Raw genomic sequence first — 17,780 nt, 5'->3', positions numbered from 1 at the left:
GTGCTAGAGAGTGTTAGAGCTGCCTGCTGGCTCTTTCACTTCATTTCAGTTACCAAACTCAATATGACATTTTCAACCACAGTGTATGAAAATAGCTTTCTTTTAATTGCCACCGTGAGATAAACTATTAGACTCTCATGCAGTGTTGCTTCTGCACTGATGAAGTGGAACAGACCAATTACTAACAGTGCTAATTAAATAAGGATACTTCCTCAGCATAGCATTTACTTGTGTAAGCAAGTGCTTGTGTGAGCAGGGTGGTAACCTAATTTGTCAAAATCATTAGAGGGCCTCATTCAATGCTGCCCGGTGTAACGGTATCATTAGTCCTTTTCTCTACTTGTAGTATGCGGCGTTTCTCCAACAACTAAATGTTTAACATACAGCATGTGAATAGTGTTTAAATGCAAAATATGCATAGTATGTTTTTGAGATTTATTTTAAGCTATAATATTCATAGAACACACTTACTCAAGAAACACTTGATATCAAGGTTCAAAGTGAACAGAATTTGTTAACTGTTTTGTCAAAGTCTAGATTACATATAACTATTTTTTCATCAGTATTTTGGTTGCAATATTTCAACACTGCTGCACTACATAGTGCATGACACACATAGACATGACACATGTAGTATGCTTTTACTAAAGACTTCAAAGAGCCCCTGCCTTACTGGGAAATGTCTATGTGGGAGGCTGTCTGTTGTTGTTTCGAGGCCATCACAGCTATGATAGTGCACCATGCACTCACCTCCATGTTTTGATTGGTTTTGTACAGGTATCTGCTGTCACTGAGTTATGTCCTTAAATACTTTTTGTATGTTCATGTATACTCATCTAGACAAGTACAACGCCTGTATGCCTGTTTTCCCCATTTTAATTATTTGAATAATCGCACAATGTCCGCACAATACTTAGAGTTGGGTGAGGTCAATGAACCTTGATATTTCTCCCTTTCTTGCATTAAGCCTCCTGCCGCCTTATTTCATTGCCGCAGATTTAGATTTTAGTCAGGATGTGCATGTGTGGGTTGGAATGTCCATTAAAATGTTAATAATGTGGGTAAATCTTACTAAGGGGCTTTAAAATGGGCTAATCCCATGCAAAGCCACAATAATGCTCATTCACTTCCTCACTGTGAAAGAATTCACCTCCACTTGAGCCTTTGGTGGGAAAGAGATTAGATATGAGTTGTTGAACTTGTCAAAACCCTAATTTTCTCTCTAACAAGATTTTTTTTGTCAGGAATCCCAGCACTCAATTTGAAGTAGTGTAAAGGAATTCTATACTTAAGCAATAGATGCAAATTGTCAACACTGACAACAGTTGGTTAATACAAAGTGGTTTAAACGTAAATTCCTTTACATTTAGCTAATATTTAATGTAACATTCAAGTAATCCTGGTTTCCTTTTATAAGATACTTACAATAAACAACTTAGTCTAAGTTTTCTTTTTCCATAACAACAAAATTAGTGGTGCCTTTTAAACATCCAGACACGTAGCACAAACCTGATCTCTTGCATTAGGAATTCTTAAAAATTGTGTACCATAAAACGGGAAACTTTACACACAAGAACCTAGACCCATTTCTTCAGAAAGGAAAATTATCTGAGATATGAAACTAACTAAATGGACCACGTAGAACACATTTATTAAAGTCATGGTGTGTATGCTACACCCCAATTACACCTGGATAAAAACACATACTCCACTGGAAAAAAAGCAAAACTCTCCAGCACAACAAGGCATTCATTACTCCATGTTGCACGCTATGCAAAATATCTTGTTATTTCACTTTGTTGCAATGACAATAACCAAACAACAGAAGATGATTAAACATGTTCTTCCCCTTTTTGTGGGTCTGCTGTTTAGTAAGAGATGCAATACATGGATGATAAGCAAATACTTATTGTAGGGCGTACCCAGGGGAAAACAAGGAATCAGATAACCTTAAGAGCTTTTGGCATGAGAGAAAAGTGGAAGTACAAAAAGGAAGCACAGTGTAGGAGAGAGGAAGAAAAAATTTGGAGAGCAATGAAACAAGGGAAACTAGATTTACTGACTCATATAATGTACAAAACAAGAAGGGAACCAAAGGTTAGAGCAAAGTGAAGGGAAATCTCTGGTGTCTGGGTTGATGACCCAAATTGTTGGTCTTCGTTTAGTTTTGTGTGTTCCCTTTATGGCACTATTTATTGCTCTTTGAAAGGTTGTTTGTTTACATTTTAGCAGCAAGTCTGCTATTAAATCTTATCCATATGTGCAACATCAATTTAATCAGTTGACTACATGTGAGCCATGTTTCATGTTTAAGTCCCCATGACAGTAAACATCCTGCAGAAAAGCCTTTCAGCAAAACACTGATTATTTTAGGGGTACTGCTCTGCTTTTAAATTTGACCTCTGATCTCACAAAAAATGATATATGTAGATACAGAATATTACAATCACAACTAAGTAGAAACTACTTTTTAGGTTTTTGTAAGATGATGTAGAAGGCTGTAAAGACCCTGACACACCAAGACCACTGATTGATGTTTTAATTGTGCTGAGCAGCTGTGGCACTAGTCAGTCCTTATGTGTCATTCACAACACACCATGAGTTTAAAAGTCAGGAGCCAGTGAATACCTGCCTTTCAAATAATGTGTTTACATGCACTTAAGTAACCAGGTTACAGTGGTAAACAGAAAACGTGGTTACGGCTTTTTTTCGAGAGCACATACATTACATTACTACCACTATCACTTGAGATGTGCAGCGGGATGAAAGGAGAGATCAATGCACAGAGTGATACGGCCTCATTTTGAACTTAAGTCCGCTAAAAATCAGACTAAGACTAAAACCACCACAAAGTTCTCTGCAGACATCTAAATAAGTCACTTTTCACAATTTATTGCTTTAGTTAACACAGTTTTGTAAACTGTAAAAAGGAGCACTGTGTGTTTCTCTCACAGCGCTGTCAGTCACGGGGGAATGGCTGTTCAATACATTTACCAGTTAACATCCTATTTCCACAGAAGCAACAGTACCATGGGGTTGTCAGTCAGAATGCAGAATGTTCCTGACTATGTTTTTCAACTGCCACTAATACTGGTAACGGTGATTTTAATGAGAATCCAGGCTTGTTGATTCTAAAATTAAAAGAAACCTACTGTTCTGAAGCCATAAGCAATTTTTCAAGGTCATGTAAATTGGTCAGTGTAACAGGTGTGGGGAAGTATGCAAATATAAAACCGGCTTAGGGTAGACATATTAAACAGTAGCTCAGTAACTTAAAGTAAACAGAATTAACGGCTTCAGGACATCGGCTAGAATTGTGTGTGGGTGTATTTGCATGAGTATGATCATGTCTATGTGTGTGATACTGATATTCCATGTGTGCATGTGGGTGATTGTGTATGTTTGCATGCACTGGGGTCACCTCAACCAACTTTGTTTAATGGCACACTTTTCCTCACCTCTTGCCTTTTCTTTTTGCCTCAATCTTTTAATCCATTATTCTGAAAATTTATTACCACGTTTGTTTTATCTTTATTTTAACTTGGCACATTCAATCTTCAAAAATTCCAAATCAACATTCTGTTTGGTTTAGAACCTTCGGTGCCCTTTTGCTGTCATTGTCATAATCAAGAGGAGTTTGCTTTGTCCTCTTACCATGGTGTAAAGAAAGTTGGCACAGAACCCACCTGGTCTTTGGCGTTAATGATCAACAAGGTTTGGGTTAGATTTAGTGTGTGTGTGTGTGTGTGTGTGTGTGTGTGTGTGTACACAGTATGAGCTTAACCTTATAACATGCAAACGATTATAATCTTCAGACTAGTATTTGCTTTTCAATTCATACTTTCCATTTGCCCTCCAGTTGATCTTTACTCACATGAAGGATGCATGAGTTTCTACTCATATTACAGTTTGGAATCCATACACACACACACACACACACACACACACACACACACACACACACACTACAAAATATGACAGCAGCTCTGGATAGCAGTAACAGTAAGAAGTGGCCTTTTGTTTGTTGCATTTTAATGAGCAACATTGAAAACTGATAGAAATAAAATTGTATGTCTAATGACTTCTCAAGAACAGTGTCAAGGATGTTGAAATAAATGTTATAAACCTCTGTATAAAATGAGCAACTTGTTCCTTACTGGCTGATAATGATAAATGCTGATTTCTTCTTGTACAATGCAATTTTTAGCAAATGCTTCTCTGAACAGCAAATGCTAGATATTTCAGCATACACCCCTCCAATCTTGTTTCACTGATCACTATAGATCTGCTTAATTCTGACTACAGCTATCTTCTGACTTTACTTAGAAAAACTAAATATAGATAGAGTTAGAGACGGAAAGATAGGGAACTTGACATACATGTAAATGGTAGTTAGGTGTGCAAGGTTGACATAAACCTCTAGGCCTATTGGTGTGTCCTACAAGCTGTGTAAAAATGCTTCAAATGTGTTGCAGTTGTGAGTTTGTGGAGGCTTATCAGGGTAGTAAGCTTATGCCAATAGGGCTTGGAGAGGGGCCGGAGGGTTTTTTCATACCTAAGATGAAGGATTCTGCTGATGGGGTGAAGCATAAACTAGATAATGAGGTATTTCTTTAGCTCTGCTTTCAACCTGACATACATGAAGTCAATTATTGAGTCAATTATTTATAATTAATACGTCAATTATTTAAAAGAGAAGCAAGTGAAAAGTGAGGACAGAACTCAGCATGTGCATTTGACACATTATATCATGCTGTAAAACAAGTCTCATGCAATAAGTGCTGCATTGTCTAGCAGCTGGCACAGAGAGTAAGATGTGAGATTGAAGAGACTTGAATTAGTCCTGTGGAGCAAAGTTGTTAGAGTAACCTCAAAAAGTTAACAAGATGGGATTTTGCTTGTTTGTGAAGATGAACAAGTCATAGTGGCTCAGGAGATCACTACTACTAATCTAAAACCATCTTGTGTTGTGGTCAGACACAAAGTGAGTTGAGTATTTTGTCAAGATGACAGATCATGGGTACATGCATGAAGTAGAAACCAACCATTTAACTTAGATATACTGGGTTGGCAGCATAGGAAGAGGAGTGTGGTTGGAAACCCATGATCTGCAAAGTGGAGATTGTAGAGGTTTTGTTGGCAGATCACTCCCTGTTAACTGAACTGGGTATAAGAGGGGGAGCCTACAGTAGTCACTGATTAAATATGGCTGACACTTGAGTGAGTTCAGTGGCTGTACGTTAGAAGAAAAGTGAGTGACTGAAGCCAAGATTGGTAAGGGCAGAACTTTTACATTGACATATTGTCATTTGGCAGCTGTTTATCTAGATATCTTATGGTTTGGTTCAGAAATGTCGTTTAGTTGGTGGTGCAGGAGGTATGCTGGGTAGCTTATCATGCTAATTATTGCATCTTAAATGTAGGAAACGTTTTATGTTCAAGTGGAAAACAAATATGAGCACAGAAGCTGTGGAAAGACATAATTATCAATTACCCACCACAAGGGAGGGCTGTGACATAACCTCCTCAGAGGCGGCCAAATTGAATTTCCTGACTCTTGTTGGTCTGGTAATGCCATGTTAATAGCTTCCTGCTCTCATGTATTGTAGCAGTGCCACACATTTGTTTATTTCCGCCACAGCCTGTCTAACCTCCCTGTTACACGGCTGACCTGTTTTCAGCACTGAAATGTATACATGCACACGTAAACACAGCATTTATATCAATCTGTTGTAATCACTGGCAAGATTCTACGAGACTGTTTGTGAAAGGGATAAGTTTACCTCCCTTAGGGTGAAGATAAGTTAAGATAAAGCTGATCTAATAGTGTTAAACCGGGACATGTCATGTAGCTTTCCTTTTATGACAAACATGCTGGTGAGTCTCTGTGTGTTGTTATTGTATCGGAGTGTTTTCTGTCTCTAACATGACAGTATTTCTGCTTTTCATGGCAGCTGCAGAAAGTTTAACCTCTGTGTCCCGTGATGATGATTCATCTTTGGCATGATGTTATTATATAAGCGGGTGGAGTGTCCTCTTAAAACTAGTCACAGGGAAACCAGATCCCAGGCAAACACATTTTTATAAAGGCAAGCGAGCTGGACTAATTGCATTTACACCTGACTGACTGTAACTGAGATCTGATTACAGATTGACCACCTGCACATGTGGTCTGTCAGTTCTGATCCTCTTTCAGTTGCACTCTATGCGGTGTATAAGCACAGTTGTTTTTTCACAGGTGTTGCCTTTTTAAAACTCTGTATTTGTGCTTTAACCATTATGTTGCCCAAAGACTACATCTAACTACTGCTGCCAAAACCTTTAAACATGCTGTCCTCATTTGAACTCTCAGCCAAAACTTTTTTTTAAATTAAATTAAATCAAATTAATTAACAGTTTGCAGTCCATATATTATAAATATTAGTCTGTTCTTTTTAGTTGGAAAACCAGTGTTGATTATGTTCAGTTCTAATGTGACACTTTCCACCTTCAAGCGGAGGGCATGCATTAAAGGCATCTTCAGACCAAAAGCTGAAAATGGGGAGAGGGTAGAATAGCTGAAGCAGCCTGGCAGTCCCAACGGCCAGCAAAGCCTGTTTCTAACACCAACGCTGCAAGTACTTGACCATGTTTAATGAACGCTGGGCAGCCTTTTTCAGAGCCCTCTATTGCCAACACTGAATCCAATTTTAGCATGAGTGGGAACCTGTAACCTTATCAATGTGAAGTACTGTACTCTGTTCATCAGGCTGCACAGGACTGAACACACAGAAAAGTTTCACCCTTATATATTATCTAAAGGTACTGATACATTACAAATTCTAAATGATACACTGAATTATTGTACATATACCCGTGCCATGTATAAAGAGTAGACTTTTTAGGAATACTGATAGAGTCCAACAGTAAAATGGAGTCTACCTGTTTATTATATATAAATAATATACCATGCTGGAGGCTTTCCAGCATGGTAGAACCTCTGGGACGCTTCTGTGGCACAGCTGGTGGCACAGGAACTGCAGGGTTAAACTTGTTTTATGTCATATTCTTCCCATGGTTTAAAAGTTTTTTTCACACATTTTCTTATTTGCGTTACTAAAATATTCCCAGTTTCACAAATTACAATAGTATTACTTATTTGTAATGGAGGTTTAGTGTGTATATAAACAGACTGATCACCAGGACAGGGTCATGGGTGTGTTTTTTAGAATCAGGAAGACTCCTAGTTAGTGTGATGTATTTAATGTATTGTAATGGTTATTGTCTCTCATCCTCAGACTCATGTCAGATACTTTTAGGAATATGCCTCATTTGGATTGAATCCATACCTTTCAAGAACCAGAATTTATTACTATCAAACTAATGCTGACACTGTGTTACCGTAGCACATCCATTGAGGTCCCTTGTTACATCAAAGCTCAGTCATTAGTGACGAGCATTTGTTATGAATGAATGGCCGAGTCACTGCTTTCGTAGGATTTGTATTCAAAAAGGAATTATTGTGTGTGTTTGTGTGTGCGCTTTGGCTTGGAAATAGAGTTTCTTCTATGATATGTGGAATGCGTACACACATATTCTTTGACTGATTTGTATGTGTGTATGCGACGTGTGCTTCTGTGTAGATGTGCCTTTTTTGTTTGTGTGATTGTGAGCTTAAGTGACTGTGCCTGTATGATTATCTGATAATGTGTTGTGTGAGTTTCCACTGTGTGCTTCAGTTTGTTTTCTGCTTTTTTGGACTGTTCACTATGCACATTTAAGTGTTAGTTCATATTGTTTAAAATAGAAATGTGTGTGTGTTCACCAGAGCTAGAGATATCCGGCTCAGCTGCTTTTTTTTTATATTGGCTGTGGTTGAGGTGTTTACTGTCCCCATTCATGTCTGTGTGTGTGTGTGTGGTGGTCAGAAAACACACTGTATTTAATGGCAGTCTGCCGCGGAGCAGGATATTTTCGTCTGAGTGTGTGGGTGGCTGCTGTGCGGATGTCAGAGACAGACAGATAGAGGAGAGGGAAGAAGGGAGGGAGGGTGAGAAATAAAGAGGATGTATCTACTTCCTCAAAGCCACATGAATCTTCTCTCAGCTTCCTGCTCATCTTTCACCTCAGGCTTTTTTACAAAATATCAAAGTTGCTACACCTTTGATAAAGCTCCTGTAAGATTAAGAACTATTGAAAGTTTTATGTATTTTTATTGACATGGATGTTATATGGTTTAAGGTATGCAGTGATTTCCCCTTATTTTAAAGTAATCTCTCCTGAGGGAGACAATAAAAGTAGCCTCAACCTTCGATTATATCAGACCAGCTATATTATAGTAACGTTGTGTCTGTCTAAGGGTTCATGTGACCATGTGCTTGGCTGCTCTTTCCTTGTGTGCATATGTTTTGGTGTGTCGGATTGTGTGTCAGTATGTGGGTGTGAACATCCTTAACTGTGTGTGTGTGTGTGTGTGTGTGTGTGTGTGTGTGTGTGTGTGTGTGTGCGTGTGTGTGTGTGTGCGTGCGTGCGTGCGTGCGTGCGTGCGTGTGTGTGCGTGCGTGCGTGTGTGTGTGTGTGCGTGCGTGTGTGTGTGTGTGCGCGTGCGTGCGTGTTCTGCTTGAAGAGATACAATGCCATGGTGTGGGTGTGGATACAACACCTGGGCACATGGTAATTATGTGTGACCGACATAAGTGAAAAATGAATCCTATGATGTGGTGTCTTGGCAGGGCCGACAGAAAAAACAGGCTTCAGATCTCTTTCCAGTTCTACCTGCAAGCTGACTTCCTGTTAAAGGTTAAGGGTCAGAGGTGGGGGAGAGATATTGTGTGTGTGTGTGAAGTGTCAGGAAGTAGGTTACCTTTATAGGTTAACTACAGATATCTTTCAGCTGCGGTCAGCCTATGAATTGATGTGATAATTAACAATTAATAATTGTTGTAATACTGCTGCTAAAGCTATTACTGCAACTACTGCTGCTATGATTAAGGAAGCATTCAGACTGAGAACAACACAGGTTTTTCATGCAACTTCTCATTCAGTTGAATGGGAATGGGAACCCTACACCCCAAAACTACTGCCACCCACAGGTATGGAGCGTTATTTGCCGTCAGCCGTAGTCTGACATTTTTGTGTTTAGAGTCATGTTTCTTCTTTCTTCTTCTTTTTCTTTGACACAGGCAATGTAATGTACTACTAGTTATTTTATGTAGGCCTGGTGTGTTTCTGCCCCAAGACTGCTGCTGCTGCTAATTTTATACCACTTGAAGGGATATTTTTTAGTTCAACATCTGTTTTCCAGTTTGTTTTGCTTAAAGCTCACTTTTGTGTGTGTGTGTGTGTGTGTGTGTGTGTGTGTGTGTGTGTGTGTGTTTATATAAAATAAAGAAGTGTACATTGGAACAAAGTTGTGTGGTGTTGTACAATATTGTTTGATTCTGGTGTTTTGTAGCTAGTGGTGGTTCCACCACCCTCCTCACCTTCACACACAGCGTCCCGGAGGAGGATAGAGTCATTTCATTGTCAGTGTTGGTAAAGAGTTGAGTTGGTGTCTAAGCTTTCACGCTCATGAAAGAGTTAGTCAAACTGGCCACACTGTAATGTGTAACTAATGCAGGCCTTTGCATTTTTAATTCAGTTCCACCTTTGGTCTTAACACCCGCTTAAAGTGTCACAAAGTTCGAAATGGTCGCCTTGTTGTGTGTTGAGAAAAGTTGGGTCATGACTGCTGCTAATAATCAAGGAAAGAATTCTTGAGAGTGACTCCAGCTGTGGGTTGTGTTTGGGTGTGTGGTGGCAGTTGCTGTGTGAATAATTGTTTGTGTGTGTCTGTGTTTTGGTACCGATAGGAGCCAATTGTGTGTGTGTGTGTGTGTGTGTGTGTTTTCCTGCCACCAATAATGTTTGCTTGATGTCTATGTGTCCAGAAGGCAACTATTTGTTTGCATGTGCAAGTGTGTGTGTTGGCCTGCAAAAATAGGAAAGTGAAACCAGGGAGGAGGGTCAGGGCCAGATAATGCCTGCTTTGATTTTTAACAAGGATGCCCCCCCTCTGTGGAGCCTGGTCTATTAACAGCATTACAGAGCTTCCTGTGACCAGGAAATGTTCCCATCACTGGACAAACTTCAGTAAAACACCTACCATCTCATACAGTAAAGTACATGAGAGGTTACATGATAGATATCCACCAGAGTCATTGTAGGTAATTCTTTTTAAATTGTAGTGCTGTACAATGAGTTGTATTCAGTCATAAATGATGGGTATACAGTCACACAAAGTGAATCCATCATGTTGAATGTGACCTTGGCAAATTGGCACCTGCACAGTCGGATTTTTTATTTAAAAAAGTGTGTACACACAGTACTTCATCACCTCCTGTCTGAGTTAGTTTTCATTTACTGATTTGCTCACACATAGATGATTTTCTTTTTTATTTCATTTTAGTTTTCACAGATAAAGCTGCTGTGTCACTGTGACAAACTGGACAAAGAGCATTGGAGGAAGTAAAGCAGTGTGGTTCATTTCCAATGCTCTTAACAGATGGAGCTTGACAGTTACTAATAGTCTGTATCCTGTGTGCACCACAACGAGAGACAAAGTGAACCAACCGCAGACCTGTTGGTTTGGCTGCTTAAACACAAGACAATGCTACTTTTTATGAGCTGGTTTGTGCACATATTTAGACAAAAACAAAAATCTAAATATATGTGCATATATATATATATATCACTTTTAACATTCACACATTATCTTTAAATAATGGTCTTGCACAGTAGACAGGTCATTATTTTATTATGTGTCATTTTATAGAGTATGTGCATATTAAGTATGCTTATAATAGTTGTCACATTGTGGTCAACATGTAAACATAGCCGGTACTTGGCATCATGAGAGCGGGCAGCTCAGTCTGAATACTAAACATCGCACGGCTTGAGAACCCATCTGTGTCCTCTCCAGTGGACAGGGTGCTCAGACCAACGTGACAGACCACTTAATGAGGTGTGCTCACCCCTGCTGATTTACAATTAAAATGTCAGCTATTTACTGTCAAAAAGTTGTTGAATATATGCAGAAACTGCATAGAAAGGACTGCATATAAAAGTGTAGTTTAACTTTTTAGTTATGGAAAACATCACATCAAGATTTCCAGTGTTGCCTAATAAGCTGGCTTTTTTTTTTAAGCTGAGTGTGTGGCTTCAGGTAAAGCAGGGAGGTAGTGAGGAGAGGCAAGCATCAGAGAGACTCTTCAGTTAAGATCAAACAGCTTTTCTATGTAAGGGTCACAGTGTCTGAGGTTTCCTCCCATAAGAGAGAGGGCAGCTAATTCTGTTGCTCATGGTAATCATGTTTTTGATCACGCAGCTGTGATTTGGAAATGGAGGGCTATTTTTGAGCTCTGTTCTTGCGGATGCTTTTGATCGTAGACATCACAGCTCGTGTTAACATTTTAACATGGGCTCTTCTAATGGTGACACTACCATGTTGGGTACATCTGCTGCAGTCGTGAAGAGGAAAGATGCTGTCAAGAACAAGAGCAATGAATAATCACTGATTAGCATTTACTGGTGTCTCTACTTTGACAGTAGCTACTCAAGTCTGCATCGTCTCTCGCTTTACATCTGATTATCAGCGACACACTGTTAAACATCTACTTGGCTAATTACTTACTTGTTCTCATTCTACTAGCACCCGTCATGACCTAGAAGCCTTTCAAAAACCATTCTGCACCAAACCTCCCACAAAATATGAGATACAATTGCGCTTTGTTCTCAACACCACATAGACTGGACATTGTTGGCTTTCTATGAGCACTGGGGTACTGTCACGTCGCTCCCACTGCCCCCTTATTATTACAGCATCAAGTTTTGTTCTCCTCTGCTATCCAGGCATAACCACCCACTCATCTCCCATCAGACAGATGGCTGGCACTACTGACCAGTTACAGCAATCCATGACCCTTGGCATCTATAACAATGATTTTTATTTCAAGAACAACCCTTATCACAGTTTTACACATGCTCACATGAAAAAAGTTACCACTTTCATGTTCTAAATATTTATTTGTTGCAAAACTCTCAATATTTCCAGTTGTATTTGTGCTGTTTCAGGTGTGTGTGCGCGTGTGTGTGATTTAATGTATTTGAATGTGCCTGTATTCTGTGTGCTTGTATTGACTGACACTCAGCCGGGGATCCCTTTCTGTTAAACATTTGATTGCACCCAAACTTCCTGGAGGAGGGGGGTGCACAGAGAGATTGAGGCCTGGATCTGCTGAGTGTAAATGAGCTGAGCAGATGTTGGCCAGATGTGGAAACGGAGGGTGGGCGTATGGTGTGGGGGATAAATCAAGAAGAAAATAAAGAGAGAACATAACAAGTGAGACTCAGCGTTCACACACTAACAGCTTTGTTCACCTCCACTCAGGAGTTAATAGTACCCCCCCGCCCCTTCTTCTCTTTTTTTATTTTTACACATACTTGTGCATACTGCTCCTCTCCTCCTGCCATCGCTCCTTCCTCTCCTGCCTCCCTCCACGCTCTCTTTGAAGTGAGGGCAGTGCTCAGGAAGTGAGCAGGAATCAATTGCTCCATGCATTAGGCCAGGAATGTGTGACCCCCCTCCTCCTCCATCCTCCCGACACATCACTCATTTATTTCCCCCGTTCTGCTCCTCTTCATGCACTCAATGCACCATCTACCCCCTTCCATCTTTCACAGAAGACACAAGGCCGAAAGCTTCACTTGCTGCAGATTATTATTAGTGTAGACACCGATCTGAGTACAGCTGTTGAAAGTTTCCTTGTTTGCAATGGTCTTGATTAATTAATTGATCAGTCATTTTTAAACATGTCAAACATTACTTGGTGCATCTTCCCAAATGTGAAGATTTGCTGCTTAAAACAACGGTCAAGTGCTATTATGAACCAGCAAAAGAGGTTTTTCTTGCAATAATCTTTCCTCGTGTTCACGCAGGCCACAAAGAGATCTCTTCTTAAAGTTCCTAACAAAGTGATGAAGGCCAAAACCCACTGTCCTTGTTCTTACTAAAATGAGGCACAATAGTCTTGGTTTATTGAATCAAGTGGATATTACCAAAGTAAAATTCTTTTAGGTATAAGGGAGGGACTGCTTTTTCACAGTGCATCCCTGTTTAGTTGCTCTAAGCAACTAAGAAATGGAGGAATTTGTGCTTTGAACACTTTAGCCTTGTCTTCAAAGCGAGGATCTTTTGGAGACATCTCTTAAAAGCAACAGGAGGAATTGTTACAGCAGGTAAAATCATGTTTAGTGATCATGTAAATGTAAAAAAAAGTGAATCCATCCTTTACCCAAAGTTAAATTAAAAGCTTGAGCCTGGAAAGGCAGTGGTTTGAACAGAAAACTACCAGATATTAGCATGTTAACACTTTCTTTAGTGTAAAGCTACACTGCATGTGTGAAGTCATGCACATTTGTTTCTCTCTGGATAAATGATGAATGATGTGTCCCTGGCTGAACTGAACATAATGTTCTCAGTCTCCCCTTGACATGTGTTTTTCTCTACTCGTGAAAAGAAAAATCATTTTGTCAAAATTACTAATAAAAGTAAAAGTAGATTTTCTCTGTTTGCTCTCACCGTCTTAGTGCAAATGACCTTGAGAACTTTTTAACCTGCCAGTTAGTCAGTGGGTCACAGAGTCTGTCATTCAGTCAGTAATCCAGCAGTATGAGTCATCCACCTCCTTCAGTCTGCCAAGTTACAACAGGCTCAAGGCCTACTCCAGTGACAGAACAATGAGACAGGATGTTGGCTAACCCTGCATAGCATTATGTATCACGGTTACAGATTAGTCAGGCTAATTAATATGGCTGTGCTTTATTGAGTGTGATTCCTGGACATTTCAGGGCAATAAGGCAAGTTATTTACAGAAAGGCTCCATTGACTCGACTGACTGCGTTCTGTGTACTTGTACTCAGCCGATGTTTCTTTCAGTTTTTGTTAGATGCATTTCCAAAGGAGCATTTTAAGAAATACTTTCCTAACTATTTCACAGTCAAAGCAAATACACTTGTATTTTCTTTAAAAATGTTTTCTGCTTCTCTCTCTCTTTCCTTTCTTTTTTATTTCCAGCAGGTTGTTAAAACCGACTGGATCAGAGGCGCCTGTTATGGGCTATTATTTTGAGAGCCCATTGTTTTCAGTGGCATGTCCTTGTCACATGTTACAGTGGCGATTTGATTTAATGTGGGTCCTTTGTGGGACACAATGCAGTTGATGAGGGCAAAAGTCATCATCTGAGCACAGCACTTGCATGTCAAAGAAAACACCCGGGTAAAAATCAGTCAGCAGAAGACCTTCAGCTCAAGTCTTTCATTCTCTGCTGCTTTTATTTCCAGCTCTTAAACAGTCAGACACACTTGACGCCCACTCAGGCTGCCGCCAACAGTCCCCACTCCAATGGCCTGCCAGCCCGTGACGCTGCCACTTCAAGTGTGGACGGATGGACAGTGGACCACAGTGCCGGTAGAGCAGGTTTGACTGCTGGGAGACAGACTGGTGCTGGCGTGGGAGGAAGAGGGAGGACAGAGGACGAGGCGAGAGGACAGACACACCCACTTGAAGTTTTCTCCGGTCATCCATCGAGTCTGGACTCCATCCTGAGGCACATTGTTCAACAGTTGGACATTCTTACACAGGTAAATCACTCGAAAGTTCCAAACTGTCAATGATGCTGGCAGAAGATGAACCCTACAAAAAGCATTTTAAGTTAATATAAAAACAGATAAATTAAGATGAAAGGTGTGAGAGGGAAGCCAACAAATGTTTGAAAGTTAATCATCTTTCACTTTAGGGTTGATTCCCTCCGTTGGGTTAGTTTCACACACCAAAATTCCCCTCTGCGGGATCCAGATTGTAATCTGATCTGTTTTCCCCACTAGGACAGTCAGTCAAAACAGGTTTTAATCCCTTCTGTAAGCTCAAAGCATTTAGAGTATGATTTATGGTTTACCTGCCCACTTGGAAACCTGTTTGAACAGGTGCATAGAGACATGGTGAATTAATGGTTTAATCATCAGATAACCTAGAATGTATTTTTTGTCCTATTTAGTTTCCTTATATATATATTTGTTTATTTCGTATTTAGCTCTCACTTCAGCTCTGTTATTTTTTGATATGTTGATGATTTTTGGTGCATTGAGCATCTGATTCTCTTCTTGTTACCAATTATTCTATGACTACATTAAAGTTCTGATGCCCCCCCCCCCCCCCCCCCCCCCACCCCACCTCCTCACTTCCTACAGACCGTTTCGGTGCTGGAGGAGCGTCTCACCCTGACTGAGGACAAGCTGAAGGAGTGTCTCTTACACCAGTCCCAGATTCTCAAGGATGTGCGAGCATCCAGAGAGAGGCGGAGGACTGAGAGCGAGGAGACAGATGGATCACCTGTCCATTTCACATGAGGACAACCTCGCCTCATTCTGTAGCTCAAACGCAGACTGCTTAACTCCAGGACTGTGTGTGTGTACATACTGTATGAGTGTCTGTGATACTAAATGTCCACCATGGTGGTCTCTCTCAGGGCTCAGTGGGTTAATCAGGATTTGGACTGTGTCGAAGAAGGTTTTTTCATGTCTGCGTGCGTGCGTGTGTGTAACACCAAAATATTTTCTCTATGTCTTACTTCACTTCTTAAGGACATTCAGCTGTACAGCCAAGCAGACATTCCATTTCTGTGCGTGTGTCGATATGGTTGTTACATCCAGCACAGCCAGCTGCAGCTATGAAAACAGACGTCGCATGTCTGCCGCATGACCTCTGCGTGTGTGTGTGTGTGTGTGTGTGTTAGCACATGTTTTAGCTGTTTGTTGCTTCTGCACATTTTATTATTTACTTTTGCATTTTTGCAAACAGATTGCAACGCCAAGTTGTGCTGCACCTCCTCATACGAGCATAATTTATATGAATAAATGATATACGATTCATGTCCTCGGGCCCTTTCTATGGTTTAAGTACACTTTACATTTTTCAGTCAGGTCTTTAAAGGGATTTCTGTGGTTGATAAATCCTGATTTTCTTGTTTGTTATAGGGTAAAGCTTATTTACGTGATACGTGTCACAGTGTCTCTTGTCTCCACCAGTGACTGTGAAAAGTTTTGGCGTGCTCTCTCCCAGCACGGAGACTTAAGCTGTTTATGTTTTTCCAGTGGTGGAGATGTGGTGAGCGATGTGGCCGAGTCAGGAGGAAGCAGTAAAAAAGCCACACAAAGGGGGTGCACTCCGCTGACTGCTGCTTGCTCTCTCCACCACATCCTTTGCTTCCTCTCTGGCTTTACTGCTTCTTCTTCTTATGCATCTTCGGTTTCATCCTGCAGACTGAGCGTGATGGCAGAGTGGTGGGAGACCTGGAGTTTTTTTGATATCTTTTAACAAAAATCATCACTAGAAAAGACCAGAAGTCTCAATTAGTTTATGTAATGTTATGATCTGTTAAAATGTTAGTTATCATTCATCACCTAATAAGCTCCTTCATATGTTCCCATTAGAACACTTTGCTCTCATAGTGTAGAGTGCTACTTGTGGGTCCTAGACTTTCCAAATGTAGTCTTTGGAGGTCTTAAAACATACTGTGGTCACTTTTTTTTCCAAGAAGACAAGTTTTGAATCCTTAAAAACATTCAGAGGAATGAAAACGTTCACAACTGAGCAAACGTCATCTGCTGATGAAGACGGTGTGGTATGAATGAATGTCCAAGTATGTGGTTTCTGAGAGGCATTTATCACTGTAACACCGTTACGTTTAACATCAGTAAATTCCCCTTCCAGAAAAACAATTCTCTTCGGTGCCTCAAGTCTTATTATTGCGTTTCTAAACAAGTGGAAACATAAACTCAGACAAACCTTCTGCCTCAAAAGCGAGAGAGCCAGATGCAAACAGTTAATGTCCAATCCCCACCTTCACTTCCACTTCCATCTCATTAAGTGTATACAGGCCTAGTTTTACTCTGCACACACACACTAGTGTAATGTAAACCTGTGTGTGTGTGTGTGTGTGTGTGTGTGTGTGTGTGTGTGTGTGTGTGTGTCTTTATTGCATTGTGAACATGATCCCATAACCTGTTCATAGCTTCTGAACTGGGGGGCTTCCTGTTGATGAGGAAGAAGCTCTTTTAACTGTGGTTATTGACTTGCTACCAGGCAAACATGTGGTCACAGTTGCTTGCTCGTGTGTGTGTGTGTGTGTGTGTGTGTGTGTGTGTATTTATATGCTTGTCCTTGAGTTTCTTGTATTTGTGGAATCAGACGCCTCCAAGTACATATCGATATGTCGGCCTTTTATCAGATATCCGTTGTCTGTTGGACTTTGTCTCCTGCTGTTATGATGTGTGTTAAACTAACTGAAGATAAGCACGAGCATGTTCATCTTTGCAAATTACAACATTTTTGTCCTGTATTTGTGATTTCAGGCTTCACTTCAGCACAATGCAGGTGACTGATTTTATTTATTTACTTCTATCTACTGTGACCTTACTACTCTACAAACAGTGACCGTCTTACTCTGTATAATCTGCAGATTACACTGAAGAATTCTCACTTTCTTCCATAGAAAGTTCAATAAAACAGAAAACAAACTCGCGTTGTGATGAGAGGAAACTCATCGCGTAATTGTTGAGTGATGGGTACAGTAGGTGGAAAGGTTAACCCTCAGTAGGTCACATAAGTCACCTTCTTTTTAAAGAGTTGGATAATCTGGAATGTTTTATTAGTTTAGGTTTCAGAGGAAAGTGTCGTGTGCCACGAGGATGACGTGAGGTTTTTC

General features: G+C 40.3%; 1 protein-coding gene across 2 annotated transcripts in view; it reads left to right on the top strand.

Annotated features, from left to right (window-relative positions):
• Positions 1–17,560, top strand: part of poc1b (POC1 centriolar protein B) — a 37,050-nt gene extending 19,490 nt beyond the window's left edge. For both annotated transcript variants that reach the window (XM_026365989.1, XM_026365988.2), the window contains 2 exons: positions 14,359–14,658; positions 15,265–17,560. In XM_026365989.1, coding sequence (XP_026221774.1) covers positions 14,359–14,658; positions 15,265–15,423 — 459 coding nt within the window. In that variant the 3' untranslated portion in view covers positions 15,424–17,560. The remainder of the gene's footprint in view (positions 1–14,358; positions 14,659–15,264) is intronic.
• The last annotated feature ends 220 nt before the right edge of the window (positions 17,561–17,780 follow it).

Source organism: Anabas testudineus, chromosome 6 (genome assembly GCF_900324465.2).
Source record: "Anabas testudineus chromosome 6, fAnaTes1.2, whole genome shotgun sequence".
NCBI lineage: Eukaryota > Metazoa > Chordata > Actinopteri > Anabantiformes > Anabantidae > Anabas > Anabas testudineus.
This window is presented reverse-complemented; position numbering and strand designations above follow the sequence as displayed.